Raw genomic sequence first — 15,326 nt, forward strand, 5'->3', positions numbered from 1 at the left:
TTGATATAATTTACACTTAGAGTGGCCATCGAGGACCACTGAGGGACATCAAGATTAGAGGACATTTGCATTTAGTGTTGGTACAGTGCTTTTGTTGTTGGTACAGTGAAACAGAAAGTTGGTACAGTGATTTTGTTGTTTGTACAGTGAAACAGAAAGTTGGTACAGTGCTTTTGTTGTTGGTACAGTGAAACAGAAAGTTGGTACAGTGATTTTGTTGTTTGTACAGTGAAACAGAAAGTTGGTACAGTGATTTTGTTGTTGGTACAGTGAAACAGAACGTTGGTACAGTGATTTTGTTGTTGGTACAGTGAAACAGAAAGTTGGTACAGTGATTTTGTTGTTGGTACAGTGAAACAGAACGTTGGTACAGTGATTTTGTTGTTGGTACAGTGAAACAGAAAGTTGGTACAGTGCTTTTGTTGTTGGTACAGTGAAACAGAACGTTGGTACAGTGATTTTGTTGTTGGTACAGTGAAACAGAAAGTTGGTACAGTGCTTTTGTTGTTGGTACAGTGAAACAGAAAGTTGGTACAGTGATTTTGTTGTTGGTACAGTGAAACAGAAAGTTGGTACAGTGATTTTGTTGTTGGTACAGTGAAACAGAAAGTTGGTACAGTGATTTTGTTGTTGGTACAGTGAAACAGAAAGTTGGTACAGTGATTTTGTTGTTGGTACAGTGAAACAGAAAGTTGGTACAGTGCTTTTGTTGTTGGTACAGTGAAACAGAAAGTTGGTACAGTGATTTTGTTGTTTGTACAGTGAAACAGAAAGTTGGTACAGTGCTTTTGTTGTTGGTACAGTGAAACAGAAAGTTGGTACAGTGCTTTTGTTGTTGGTACAGTGAAACAGAAAGTTGGTACAGTGATTTTGTTGTTGGTACAGTGAAACAAAGTTGGTACAGTGATTTTGTTGTTGGTACAGTGAAACAGAACGTTGGTACAGTGATTTTGTTGTTGGTACAGTGAAACAGAAAGTTGGTACAGTGATTTTGTTGTTGGTACAGTGAAACAGAAAGTTGGTACTGTGATTTTGTTGTTGGTACAGTGAAACAGAAAGTTGGTACAGTGCTTTTGTTGTTGGTACAGTGAAACAGAAAGTTGGTACAGTGATTTTGTTGTTTGTACAGTGAAACAGAAAGTTGGTACAGTGATTTTGTTGTTGGTACGGTGAAACAGAAAGTTGGTACAGTGATTTTGTTGTTGGTACAGTGAAACAGAAAGTTGGTACAGTGATTTTGTTGTTTGTACAGTGAAACAGAAAGTTGGTACAGTGATTTTGTTGTTTGTACAGTGAAACAGAAAGTTGGTACAGTGCTTTTGTTGTTGGTACAGTGAAACAGAAAGTTGGTACAGTGCTTTTGTTGTTTGTACAGTGAAACAGAAAGTTGGTACAGTGATTTTGTTGTTTGTACAGTGAAACAGAAAGTTGGTACAGTGATTTTGTTGTTGGTACGGTGAAACAGAAAGTTGGTACAGTGATTTTGTTGTTGGTACAGTGAAACAGAAAGTTGGTACAGTGATTTTGTTGTTTGTACAGTGAAACAGAAAGTTGGTACAGTGATTTTGTTGTTTGTACAGTGAAACAGAAAGTTGGTACAGTGCTTTTGTTGTTGGTACAGTGAAACAGAAAGTTGGTACAGTGATTTTGTTGTTGGTACAGTGAAACAGAAAGTTGGTACAGTGATTTTGTTGTTGGTACAGTGAAACAGAAAGTTGGTACAGTGATTTTGTTGTTGGTACAGTGAAACAGAAAGTTGGTACAGTGCTTTTGTTGTTGGTACAGTGAAACAGAAAGTTGGTACAGTGATTTTGTTGTTGGTACAGTGAAACAGAACGTTGGTACAGTGATTTTGTTGTTGGTACAGTGAAACAGAAAGTTGGTACAGTGATTTTGTTGTTGGTACAGTGAAACAGAAAGTTGGTACAGTGATTTTGTTGTTGGTACAGTGAAACAGAAAGTTGGTACAGTGATTTTGTTGTTGGTACAGTGAAACAGAAAGTTGATACAGTGATTTTGTTGTTGGTACAGTGAAACAGAACGTTGGTACAGTGATTTTGTTGTTGGTACAGTGAAACAGAAAGTTGGTACAGTGCTTTTGTTGTTGGTACAGTGAAACAGAAAGTTGGTACAGTGATTTTGTTGTTGGTACAGTGAAACAGAAAGTTGGTACAGTGATTTTGTTGTTGGTACAGTGAAACAAAGTTGGTACAGTGATTTTGTTGTTGGTACAGTGAAACAGAAAGTTGGTACAGTGATTTTGTTGTTGGTACAGTGAAACAGAAAGTTGGTACAGTGCTTTTGTTGTTGGTACAGTGAAACAGAAAGTTGGTACAGTGATTTTGTTGTTTGTACAGTGAAACAAAGTTGGTACAGTGATTTTGTTGTTTGTACAGTGAAACAGAAAGTTGGTACAGTGCTTTTGTTGTTGGTACAGTGAAACAGAAAGTTGGTACAGTGATTTTGTTGTTGGTACAGTGAAACAGAAAGTTGGTACAGTGATTTTGTTGTTGGTACAGTGAAACATAAAGTTGGTACAGTGATTTTGTTGTTGGTACAGTGAAACAGAAAGTTGGTACAGTGATTTTGTTGTTGGTACGGTGAAACATAAAGTTGGTACAGTGATTTTGTTGTTGGTACAGTGAAACAGAAAGTTGGTACAGTGATTTTGTTGTTGGTACAGTGAAACAGAAAGTTGGTACAGTTTATTTGTTGTTGGTACAGTGAAACAGAAAGTTGGTACAGTGATTTTGTTGTTGGTACGGTGAAACAGAAAGTTGGTACAGTGATTTTGTGGCGGTCCTCGATGGGTCGCCACTCCGTCGCAGGATAACCGAATGGCTCATTCATCCCAGAAAGTTGGTCCCAATTTTTCCGACATCGAAAGGATGACAGCCTGAGTCAACCCACCTGGTGTTCATTCAACGACAGGGGCTTGAACTCAGGACCATGAAAACTTTAACCGTTAAGCCAATGCCAGGCTTCACAGACGGGTCAATTCCATCAAAATTAAGGATGAGTTAATTCCCCGGAATTGGTGCATTTCACTATGACCTGTAATACCGGCATGTATTTATGTAATACGTACATATTTATTAATACACAATTCATCATACATACTTGAGTAATACATTCTGTCTCTGATGTAACTTACTCTGGTACAATGTCGATGCCACCAAAGCAGTTTCTTAGCAAGGGTTATTCTAGGTGGTTTGCCATTGTCTTCCAAGCAGTAGTTAGGGCAGGAATTTGTAATTTGTTCAGGGTGCAGGCGATAGCTCGACAACTCTTTGCGAAGGACACTGTGGGGTCCTTAATCCCCACCAAATAATGCCGGCAGATGGGATTCCCGTTTAACGTCCATCCGAGGGAAGGCCCAGACTTTGATGAATCACCCAGCATTTGAAACACCAGGATGACAGTTTATAGCTGGGTTTGGAATCGAACCCAGGCTAGACAGCTTCAAGGTGAGTGTGCGTACCTCTAGGTCGCACATTCCTGGCACTATCCACTGTACTTTATACATTTACAATGAGTATTGTCCCAGTCCAATAGAGTCCCAGCCCCACTTGTGAACGTGGTGTAAGGACAGGGACCCTGGGTCCTGTCCAGCCTGCCAGGCTGAAGTCCACAAGCTAGCCGAGTTGTATTGGAAGCCTGCACAATTTATTGGTGGAAGAAGGGGACAAAGCCACCGTTTGCTAGAAGGTGAGGTGCCCCTTTTATGCTATCAGGATAGTTTCCTATGTGCAGGAGATCTTTCCCATGGTTAAGGAGTGCATCGAAGTAAAATGAACACACAAACAAGCAGACACTTCCCCAATGTGTGATGAGCATTTTGTGCGGAATCTCCGTGAGTTTATTGAACTGATGACGAAAGGAAAACCTTTTGAATGACATTTTGTATTCACGCAGGGGAAAGGAGAAATGGTCACATGGTGGCTGGACGGCAGATTGTAAGATCGAAGACCCTTGAATATCACAATGTACTACACTGCACCCTCTTGGTGTACCACACAACCAACACATAAAGCGAGCAAAACATTACTCATAGGCATGAACTTTAAATGTATTGATTGATATATTTATTTTTGGTGAAACATGACCATGCTTTCCAGATTTTTTTTCCAAACACAAAGTAAAAAACTCGAAAGCATCTGAAAATGCAAAGCTCATCCGCGTCCGTTTGTATTCAGACGTCTTCTTCTTCTTCCGTATGATCAACTGAACAAAAACAGTTAAAAAATACAAAATGAAAATTGATGATTTTATGCAACCTTGACCTTTGTGCTTTACATCTAAAAAAAAAAATCAGCTTCTAGCTTTTAATTGGTGAACCAATTCTGTGACCCAATATGCAAATTCTTAAAATTTCTGGTCAATCGGGTGAAAATTGGCGATTTTACGTAACCTTGACCTTTGACCTTTTGATCTAAAAAAAAACAAATGGCTCCTACCTTTTGATTAGTGAACCAATTCAGTGACCCAATATACAAATTCTTTAAATTTCAGGTCAATCGGGTGAAAATTGGCGATTTTACGTAACCTTGACCTTTGACCTTTTGATCTTAAAAAAAACCAGTTGACTCCTACCTTTTGATTAGTGAACCAATTCAGTGGCCCAATATACAAATTCTTTAAATTTCAGGTCAATCGGGTGAAAATTGGCGATTTTACGTAACCTTGACCTTTGACCTTTTGATCTTAAAAAAAAACAATTGACTCCTACCTTTTGATTAGTGAACCAATTCAGTGGCCCAATATACAAATTCTTTAAATTTCAGGTCAATCGGGTGAAAATTGGCGATTTTACATAACCTTGACCTTTGACCTTTTGATCTTAAAAAACCGATTGGCTCCTACCTTTTGATTAGTGAACCAATTCAGTGGCCCAATATACAAATTCTTTAAATTTCAGGTCAATCGGGTGAAAATTGGCGATTTTACGTAACCTTGACCTTTGACCTTTTGATCTTAAAAAAACCGATTGGCTCCTACCTTTTGATTAGTGAACCAATTCAGTGACCCAATATACAAATTCTTTAAATTTCAGGTCAATCGGGTGAAAATTGGCGATTTTACGTAACCTTGACCTTTGACCTTTTGATCTTAAAAAAAAACAATTGACTCCTACCTTTTGATTAGTGAACCAATTCAGTGGCCCAATATACAAATTCTTTAAATTTCAGGTCAATCGGGTGAAAATTGGCGATTTTAGGTAACCTTGACCTTTTACCTTTTGATCTAAAACAAATCGGCTTTTAGCTTTTGATTGGTGAACAAATTCAGTGACACAATATGCAAATTCTTAAAATTTAATGTCAATTGGATGAAAATGTATGATTTTAGGTGATGCTGACCTTTAACCTTTTGACCTTTTGACATAATTATTAATGTGTCTTCTCCATATTCTCATACTAAAGCTTTGAAAATTTGATAACAAAACTCAAATGGTAAATTGAAATTTCATGTCAATTTGGATGAAAATTTATGATTTTAGGTGACGCTGACCTTTGACCTTTTGACAAAATTATTAATTTGTCTTCTCCGTATTCTCATAATAAAGCTTTGGTGAAAATTTGATGACAAAACTCAAATGGTAAAAAAAAGTTACGGCCCGGACAGACACACAAAAAAGTCTCCCGCACAAGGGACCGACTAAAAAGAATTGGACGAAGTTGGCAAAACGTCTGCGAAGGAAGCAGAAGGCACGTCAAACCAATGCATTTTCATTTGGACAAAGTATCAGATTTGATCTTTCGATCCCAGATGGATGGGCCTTCTGTTTCCCAAATCACAAGGTGTTACATTACCCATATCCTGTTATCTCCGAGCATCCGAAAATGAATTTTACCATTAGATCGTCACGAGCACAGGGTAGGCCTTGATCTTGCTTTTTGCTGCTTAAGTTTTTAGTTTGAAAACTTTCTCGCAGACATTTCAATCCGTCAATCCATGGATACACCTGCTAACTTTTTCTTTTCTTTTGTATACAAGATCGAGGCTCGTGTAAGAGCTAAAAAAAGACAAACTGACACATAAAACATATGATAAAGGGAGCAGGAGAATAAGATGGAGAGCAGGGACATCGGGAGATCTGTGGGAGGGAGAGGGCTTGGGGGGAGGAGGCATGGGAAGGGGGGGGGGGGGGGGGGAGAGGTAAAAAAAAAAAAAAAAGCACATGGACACTGCTAGGACTTCCAGGAAAGAAGTCGGTATTTCAAAAAAGTGGATCTGGGGTGAATTAACGGGGGTCGAAAATACCCCTTGAGAACTTTGAGAGGATCTGAGAGCTCCATCAGATAATGCATCAGATAATTATTGGATAATGAAGCATGTCAGAAGATAAAACATAACTGACTGAACAGAATTTACTACAAAAGTTACTGAGGTTGCACTCGTTATGCAATCGGTAATGGATATTGGGGCCAAAGTTTGAGCTAAAAAGTCCAAACAATTGGAGTCCATAAAAATTGAGCTTCTTCTGGAAATGGGTGTCAGTGAAGGATTGAGTAATAAACATGTAATAAATGTGGGATTTAAAAGTTTGTTTTGTTTCATTTAAAGTACACAAATTGTCAAACAAAATCGACGTACACAATACTGTAACCCATTGCTCATTGCTTGGTTAATCCTAGTTTCCAAAATGTAAACAATCGTATAACATGACGTATGAAAAACATTCTGTCGACACATCATTGCTCACATTATGTTGAACCACTATAGTATGTATAGTATGTATGTATATCTGTATATAGTCTGATCGAACCAACACATGATGCATTTCGATGGACTTATATAAAGTTTACTGGAGTTGAAAAATATTGACATACTTATCTTAAAGAGCAATAAAAGTTGTTGTGCGTTGTTCGTGCGTTTTTGTCTCATCACTCATAAAATCGCAATTGTTTCGGAGTAATGCAAGTTGTATGATTGCTGAAGGACACTAAATAAACTCTATAATTCATTCATCAATTTCGTTTGCAGCCTGGGGCTGCTGATTGCATCAATTGCTGGGAGCATGTCTGTCCCGCTGATGCAGTGCCCCCTTTATACTAGAGCAGGGATTTGTAATTACCCTGCGCTCGCGAAGCAAAAAGCGGGGTTAGGCATTCAGTTGCATACGTGTGCCGTGTGCCGTACGTGTGCCGTACGTGTGCCATGTGCCGTGTGCCGCACGTGTACCGTGTGCCATACGTGTGCCGTACATGTGCCGTGTGCTGCACGTGTACCGTGTGCCGTACGTGTACCGTGTGCCGTACGTGTGCCGTGTGCCGTACGTATGCCGTGTGCCGTGCGCCGTACATATCTGCATTTAAAAAAAAATTCTCTGCAATTCTTGGTCCGATTGACACGAAATTTTCACCATAGGAGGCCCTCCTCCTGTAGAATAGTTTAAGGATTATTATGACGTCATAGGTCACGTGGTACAGGCGCCATCTTGGAAAAACTTCGCACCTCTATATTAGGGTGGGCCACAGATAAATGTAATATTTAATACTATTACAAATCCATGCTCCACAAGGCTGCCCTTATTCCTATGTTTATAAAGATCATAAGAACCAAATATGAGGTCAATCGGAACTTATCTAGAGGTTGCTCAAAAAATAACATTTTAAATTTATCCTGTTTTTTTCCGATGGCAGAAACTCGCAGCTCTTCCACAGTGTGGTTGCTGGGCAAGTCTGAAAAGGAAGTAATATGTGGGGGACTACCAACCAAAGGACACACATTGCAGAAAATGGTGTACCATCACATACAAGAACACCAGACAGTTCGTGAAAGTGCCAAACTTAGTGTACAAGCAGTGTATGCATACTGGGAGAAAGCACGAATTCTAGTGCAGAGTAGATTCCTGTGAGCGCCAACTTTTGAAGTTGTATGATGCCTACAAACTGGTAAAGAAAAATAGAACCAAGACATTCGAAAACGATAGAGTGAAGGAGCAGATGTTCAAAGATGATCTTCAATCCCTCTTCGATGTCTCACCCAATGATGCGCTTGAGAAAATGACGAATGAAGAAGACAAAGCATTCCTTATCATGCAGCGTGAGGATGGGCTCTGTGGACCTCAAGTTCACGTTCACGTGAACTCTCAAGTTCACGTATGGGCTCTGTGGACAACACTCTGGCAGTGAAGGAGAACAGAAAGCGTATCAGGCTTGAGAATGAAGATAAAAGAAAGAAGAAACATGCTGCTGAGACTCCAACAGCAATGCAATCTGTTCCATCAACATCGACTGTGGTTGATGATGATGATGAGTCTGAGATTGAAAGCTCCGATTCAGGGGACAATGAATTCAAACTCCAAAGTCCATCTTCTGCCAAACAGGTAAAAAAGGCTCCCATCAAGGTGATCACTCCAGCAATAGTGGCAACTCTGGACAGAGTAAATCTCTCAGATCGGTGTGCTATGTTTGTGGCCAGTGCTTTTGCACAATCTCTTGGTCATACCATTGAAGACAAGTGCAAGCCAACAATAATAAATAATTTGAGTAATTGAAAATAGATAATTATCTATGAATTGATGTATGATGCTAAAAATTCTGTATCTTATTATCCATTAAAATTAGTCAACATTTTGAGTAACCTCTAAATATTGTCTAATCAAGCTCAAGTTTTCACCACAAACTACTTTCTTCAATCGGAATAGGGGCAGGCTTGTGGAGAAATGCAAATCCAATCTTCAAATTTTTGGACCACCCTTCTCTATAATCTTTGAAACCACTCCATGGAAAAAATTGAGACCTGGCTCATTGTCAACTACTCCCCATGGGGAATAAGATATGTTAACGATGATGTCATCAGTGCCTTCATTACGACGCATAATTCGACAGGTACAACACATAACCATCCGATCATTATTTTAAAAATTTCAGCAACTCTTGGTCTGATGGACACGAAGTATTCACCATAGGAGCGCCTCCTCCTTTCGAATATTTTAATGATAATCATGACGTCATAGGTCATGTGGTACAGGCGCCATCTTGGAAAAACCGAAAAATGTTGCACTTCTATATCTCCAAAACTGCTGCATGGAAAAATTTTAACCATGGGTTATTGTAAAGAACTCCATATGGGGAATAGATGCTGTTAATGATGACGTCATTGGTGCCATATTTATGACGTCATAATTCGACAGGGACAACGCTTAGTCTGATCAGTCCCTGTCGAATTATAATGAGCGTGATCTATGCAACAATTATATTAGAGAATATACATGTATGATGTCATCGCTCACGTGGTCTGGCAGCCATATTGGATCAAAAAAAAAGATGTTCAAAAACAGAAGAGTTGGCGCACACCAAGTTGACTGCGCAGGGTAAGTATTCTACGAATACCATCTAGTTTGTTCAGGTACTTCCATCACACACGGGATGACCGCCAACTAGGTTTATCCATGCTCTATCCTCCAATCTCAATTGATGTTGACTGTTGTGCTTATTTCGTTGGTCGATCTATTTCACTGTTGAACTGTTTCACCACCTTCCCGCTTCACTACCAGTACGAATGAGCAAGAATGCGGAAGGTCGCACATTCCTCGTCCACAAAATTCTGTACGCAAATCACTTCTTTCATAGACATGAAAACCCCCACTAGTTGGTGGTTCCACACTTTGGAAAATCATATGTTGGACAAACAGAACTGTAACACAGGTCGCCGATAGGTTCGTGATAACAGTCACAGTTCATGCATCCACACCTGTGTCATGTTGTAATAGCACAGACTTGTTGAACCTGTCATTTTAAGCCTCCGTAGGTGAAGGCCGGAAGTATTTTTTCGAGTTGTCCGGTCGGTCCGGACGTCTCTCCCTCCGTTATCGGTTTTTCGTTACGACCGTGCTTGTGAAGCACTGCAGGGATTTCAACCAAACTTGGCACAAGTCGAGACTGTAATACATAGACTAAGTGGCTCCATTTTGGGTTCAACGGGTCAAAGGTCACGTGCCCTTTCATTTTGCAGACCATAACTTGAGTTAGAATTTAGCATCTTAAATGGTTTCCTTCTAATTATTTCTCTCTCTCTCTCTCTCTCTCTCTCTCTCTCTCTCTCTCTCTCTCTCTTTCTCTCTTTCTCTTCTCTTCTCTCTTTCTCTCTTTCTCTCTTTCTCTCTTTCTCTCTTTCTCTCTTTCTCTCTTTCTCCCTCTCTCTCTCCCTCTCTCCCTCTCTCCCTCTCTCCTCTCTCTCGTTGTACTGTCATGGCGTCTGCTTGTGGAGGCCTGTGAGTGCTCTGTGTTGTTGCTCCCGTTCCCCCCCTCTGTGTCCTTGTGCCTGTTCGTGGAGTCTTCCTGGTGATTCCCATATATGTTGAGACGGGAGAGAGAGCCGGAGAGCACAGGGTGATCGCAGGTAAGGGTTCGCCGTTTTTGGGCGTCGCCCGATCGGTGTTTGCTCCTTCATCTTAAACCTCTATTTCCTTTTTTTCCTTTCGTTTATCTTTTCTTCAGTTTGTTTTGTTGCCTCCCTTTTCCGAAGTTAGGGAAATCGGAGAGGTCTGATTGCTTCCCATTCCGGAGTTCGGGTAGGGAAGATTATATTATATATTCACCCTCCCCGAGTTGGGGAGGGGTTGTAAGTGCAGCTGTTCCAGCATGGCAGCTGCACGATCTCGATTTACGGCCTTTCAGAGCCTGACCCGTAAGCACGGGTTCTTTTGTGTACCTCCGGAACGTGAGGTTAGTGTCGAGGACGTTGTCCTCGCAACCGGTCGTGTTGTCGGGATCGACAAGGTTGTTGCCGCTTCGCGGATGAACAAGCGGATCGTTATTTTTTTGTCCGACGTGGATTGTGTCCCACAAATTGTCGATCAGGGTTTGACAATCGATCCAGATTTATTTGTAATGATTTCCCCACTAGATAGCCCAGCGATAAAAGTCGTGATATCAAATTGCCCCCCATTTGTATCCGACGATGTACTAATCAAAGAGTTGTCCCGATACGGTACCATCGTGTCTCGTATCTCCATGATTCCCTTCGGGTCACGAAACAACGATTTAAGGCACGTGGTTTCATTCCGGCGGCAAGTGTTTATGATTTTAAAAAATTCCCAGAAGGATTTAAACCTTATAATAAAATTAAAACATCAACAGAACGAATATACAGTGTACGTGTCCACCAACGTTCTAAAATGTTTTGGGCTGCGGACAATTTGGGCATGTTAAGCATGACTGCCCCCGAAAAGAGAATTCTCCACAAGTACAACCTCCCCTCCGAACCGGGAATAAGCAACCCCCCCCCCCCCCCACCTTCCCACCACCGGTCCAAACCCTTCCACCACCGACCCAAGCCTTCCCACCACCGACCCAAGCCTTCCCACCACCGACCCAAGCCTTCCCACCACCGAACCAAACATTCCCACCACCGAACCAAGCCTTCCCGCCGCCGAACCAAGCCTCCCACCACCGACCCGAACCTTCCCACCATCGACCCAAGCCTTACCACCACTGATCCCAATCTGTCTACCACCGACCCAAGCCCTCCTACCACCGACCCAAACCCCCCCGCCGTACCCCCTTCCCCTCCCCTTGAAACAGGGGCCCTCCCTCTAATGAAGGATCTAATTGCAGCCATCTCCTGTTAACGATAGACCTCACCCCCCAGGCGACATCGTCCAATCACAGCTTGTTGCCTGCTATAACTGATCCTACCTCTCTCGCCGTGGTAGCCGATGGGAATCCCCTCCCGATGATCACGTCCTCCCCCCCCCCTCCCCCCCTCCCCCCCTCCCCCCCAAACCCTTGCAATCTCTTCCCACTAACCAGGACGAGTTTCAATTAGTCTGCCAAAAGGAAAAAGACATCTGCAAACAACAGATGAAAACGGTCATCTCTTTAAAAACCGACAACTGAAAACCGACAGCCCCTCCTCTCTGCCATAGATTTGTCCCTCGTCACAGAAAATCGTTTCTCGGTATTGGAGGACATAGATGTGGATGAATCCTCGCCCTTGTCTACTGACCTAGAAACTGATATGGTCGAACCGCAAAAATTAGTACCCCCCCCCCCCTCCCTGAAGATGGCTCATTCCTCTCCCTCCCCGTCCCCTCCCTCTATGGACTATGCCCCATCCGATAACGTGGAGGGATGTGATGACGGTGAGGAGATAAATGATGAAAACCAGTGTGACGCACCATCTGAGCCATCTGATATAGATGACTCTGTTAGTGAATGTGGTAGCCTTAAGGAAGAAGAAACCCCTCCAATCCCTCCCTCCGAGATAAAAAGGTTTCTTAAGGACACATTCCGAAAAAGGAATGTTGTTATAGAAACATTTTTCCGGAGCTACCTGATTTTATACATTCCGCTAGATTGATGGTAAAACGGCCCCACGTTTTTAATTTCAATTCCTCCCAACGTCACCGTTTAAAGAAATGGTTGCAAAAAGCTAAGAATGAACTGCTATCAAAAAATTGAGTGGTGGTCACTCCTCCTTATAGCTGTAATGAGTTTTTCCATTTGTAGCTTAAATATTAACGGAGGATGTAGCTCTGTCCGTAAAGTTCAAGTAAGGGATTTTTTATTACAGAAGAAAGTTGACATTGCCCTCTTACAAGAGACCCATGCCAACGACTGCTGTGTCGCAGAGTGGTGTAGGCTCTTCCCCGGCCTGTCCTTTTTTAGTAACGGTGACTCCCGCAAAGGCGGTGTCGCAATAATTCTTAGCCCCTCCTTTTTGCCTTCATCGCTTAAATTCGACGAAATACACAAGGGATCCCTAGCATCCTAGAATTCCACTACTGTGGAAAATTCTATACTATTTTTAATATCCATGCCCCAAGTACGCCTGTAGCTCGGCGAGTTTTTTTTAATGCCCTTGGGACACACCTAACGTCCCTCGACAGCCAAAACGCCCTAAAAAACCAAGACAATCATGTTTGTATTGGTGGAGATTTTAATTGCACCCTTCAACCCCAACTAGACAGGAACAGTGCAGAGCCCCATCCTGCCTCCACAATCCCTCTCACCAAATTTTTAAAACAAATGAATTTGACAGATATATGGCGGGTACAGCACCCATCAATCAGGCAATACACATGGTGTCGATGCATTCAGGGTAATATTGTACTTGCTCGCTTGGACAAGTTTTATATTAATCCTCCACTTGAACGCCTCGTTCTGTCATCCAAAATTTGCCCATCAGGATTCTCGGACCACAGCGCAACATTTCTCAAAATTTCTGCCCCCTGCCCGAAACACAAGAGTGCTTTTTGGAAATTTAATAAGAACTTACTTGATGATAGTACCTTTAAGGACATTTTTCCGGAAATTTGGAATATTCTAGTTTCCTCCCAAGGGAATTTCTCAAACCTCAGACAATGGTGGGATAATGCCAAAACGCACATCAGACTGTTCTGCCAACAATATCGTGCGTATGGTGTTCAAGAGGAAAGAAAAACCACAACCTTACTTGAAGATGAAATCCTGGAATTACAGGAACACCTTCAGGGAACTGCAAGTGTGAGCTACCAGGGAATGAGGCAACAAATTCATGGAAAAACGGCCTTACTGAATTCCATATCCGAAAGGCGAGCACAAAATGCTTTATTGCGCCTGAAGATGAGGTACATACACGACCTTGATGCTCCAACCAAATTCTTCTTCAGCCTTAAAAGGGGGGCCTCTTCGTCAATGATTACACGCTTGCTCCATGATGGGGAACTCCTTTATGAAGATGGCAGAATCAGGGAATGTGCCCGGAAACATTTTAAACAACGGTTTATGCGGCATGACATTAACCAGGATGCAATATCGGAACTTGTTTCTAACCTTCCAACATTGGCGGAGGATCAGAAGCAGCAGTTGGAGGATCCTCTTGGGTTACCTGAGCTCACCGCTGCCTTGAAGGCCCCTGGACTGGATGGGCTGACTAGTGAATTTTTCCAGTTTTTTTGGGACGCCATTGGACCTCACCTACTGCGGGTATTGAATGAATGTTTAGAGGATGGACAACTGCCGTGGAGTTGCCGGAGAGCAGTCACCACCTTAATTCCTAAGAAAGCGGACACTCAACTTATAGAGAACTGGCGTCCTATTTCTGTTTTATGTACGGATTATAAAATTTTAGCCAAAGCCTTGTCTAATCGAATGAAACCTTTTATGAATGTACTAATAGGAGAACATCAATCCTTTTGTATTCCTGGACGTACTATTTTTAATAATATCTTTCTTATCCGTGATACCATTCGGTTTTGTAACAATTTTAATATGAATGTTGGTCTGTTTTTTATTGACCAAGGAAAAGCCTTTGACTGTATTGACCACATGTACCTTTTTAGAGTTTTAGAGAATTTTGGGTTTGGACCTATTTTTATCTCGTACGTTAAACTTTTGTATTGTAATATATCCAGTGTTCTTAAAATTAATCAAGTATTGTGTAGCCCCATTGCTGTACAACGGGGAGTACGGCAAGGTTGCCCGCTATCTGGACTCTTATACTCTCTTGCCATCGAACCTCTTCTGCTCCAATTACGTACGCACATTTCTGGCTTCACTGGATCAATTCTTACCACACCGCTAAAAGTCTCTGCCTATGCAGATGATGTCTGTATTTATATAAAAAATAGTGCTGACGTCACTGCGGTGGCTCAGGCACTAAAGACAAATTGTCAGGCTTGTTCAGGCCAGGTAAACTGGAAGAAGAGTGAAGCCCTTTGGATAGGACCTGGAGATTGCCCGCCAATTGTCCTACCAGGAGGAGTGAACTGGCAGAAAAGTGGCATTAAATACCTCGGTATTTTCCTAGGAGACAACACCTTTGAGCAGCAGAACTGGGTGGGATTACCGGACAAGGTAATGGCAAAACTGGCCCGCTGGAAAGGACTTCTTTCTCAACTTTCGTACCGCGGAAGAACTCTCGTCATTAACAATCTTGTCGCCTCTATGCTATGGCATAAGATGATATGCCTACAACCGCCCGGGAGCCTTCTTATTACACTGCAAAAGAGCATTGTCGACTTTTTCTGGAGCGGGAAACACTGGCTCCAACCCCCCGTGGCATACTTACCACTCACTGAAGGTGGCCAAGGTCTTATTGATATCCGCAGCCGGATTATGGTCTTCCGGCTTCATATCGTGCGCCAACTTGTATATGGAGATGAAGCCCTACTCTGGAGGCCTCTGGCTAACTGCATATTGCAGCGTACATGCAAGCTGGGTTACGACCGAGAACTTTTCTTGATGAACCCTCATCAAATCGATTCATCCTTGCTGCCCACCTTTTACCAAGGGGTGATGAACGCCTGGCAAGCCCTGTCCTTTTCCCGTGAAATGGCAACATACAACATGGAAATGCTGTTGAATGAGCCCCTATGCTACAAACCCCTTCCT

The 15,326-nt window shown here is 42.1% G+C and overlaps 1 protein-coding gene across 1 annotated transcript in view; it reads left to right on the top strand.

The window, feature by feature from the left end:
* LOC137422708 (atrial natriuretic peptide receptor 1) overlaps positions 1 to 4,300 on the top strand; it is a 30,024-nt gene extending 25,724 nt beyond the window's left edge. Inside the window, exon 14 of the mRNA XM_078771246.1 lies at positions 3,916 to 4,300. Coding sequence (XP_078627372.1) covers positions 3,916 to 3,960 — 45 coding nt within the window. The 3' untranslated portion in view covers positions 3,961 to 4,300. The remainder of the gene's footprint in view (positions 1 to 3,915) is intronic.
* The last annotated feature ends 11,026 nt before the right edge of the window (positions 4,301 to 15,326 follow it).

The sequence above is a fragment of the Myxine glutinosa genome, chromosome 2 (genome assembly GCF_964187855.1).
Source record: "Myxine glutinosa chromosome 2, kmMyxGlut1.1, whole genome shotgun sequence".
In the NCBI taxonomy this organism is placed as follows: Eukaryota; Metazoa; Chordata; class Myxini; order Myxiniformes; family Myxinidae; genus Myxine; species Myxine glutinosa.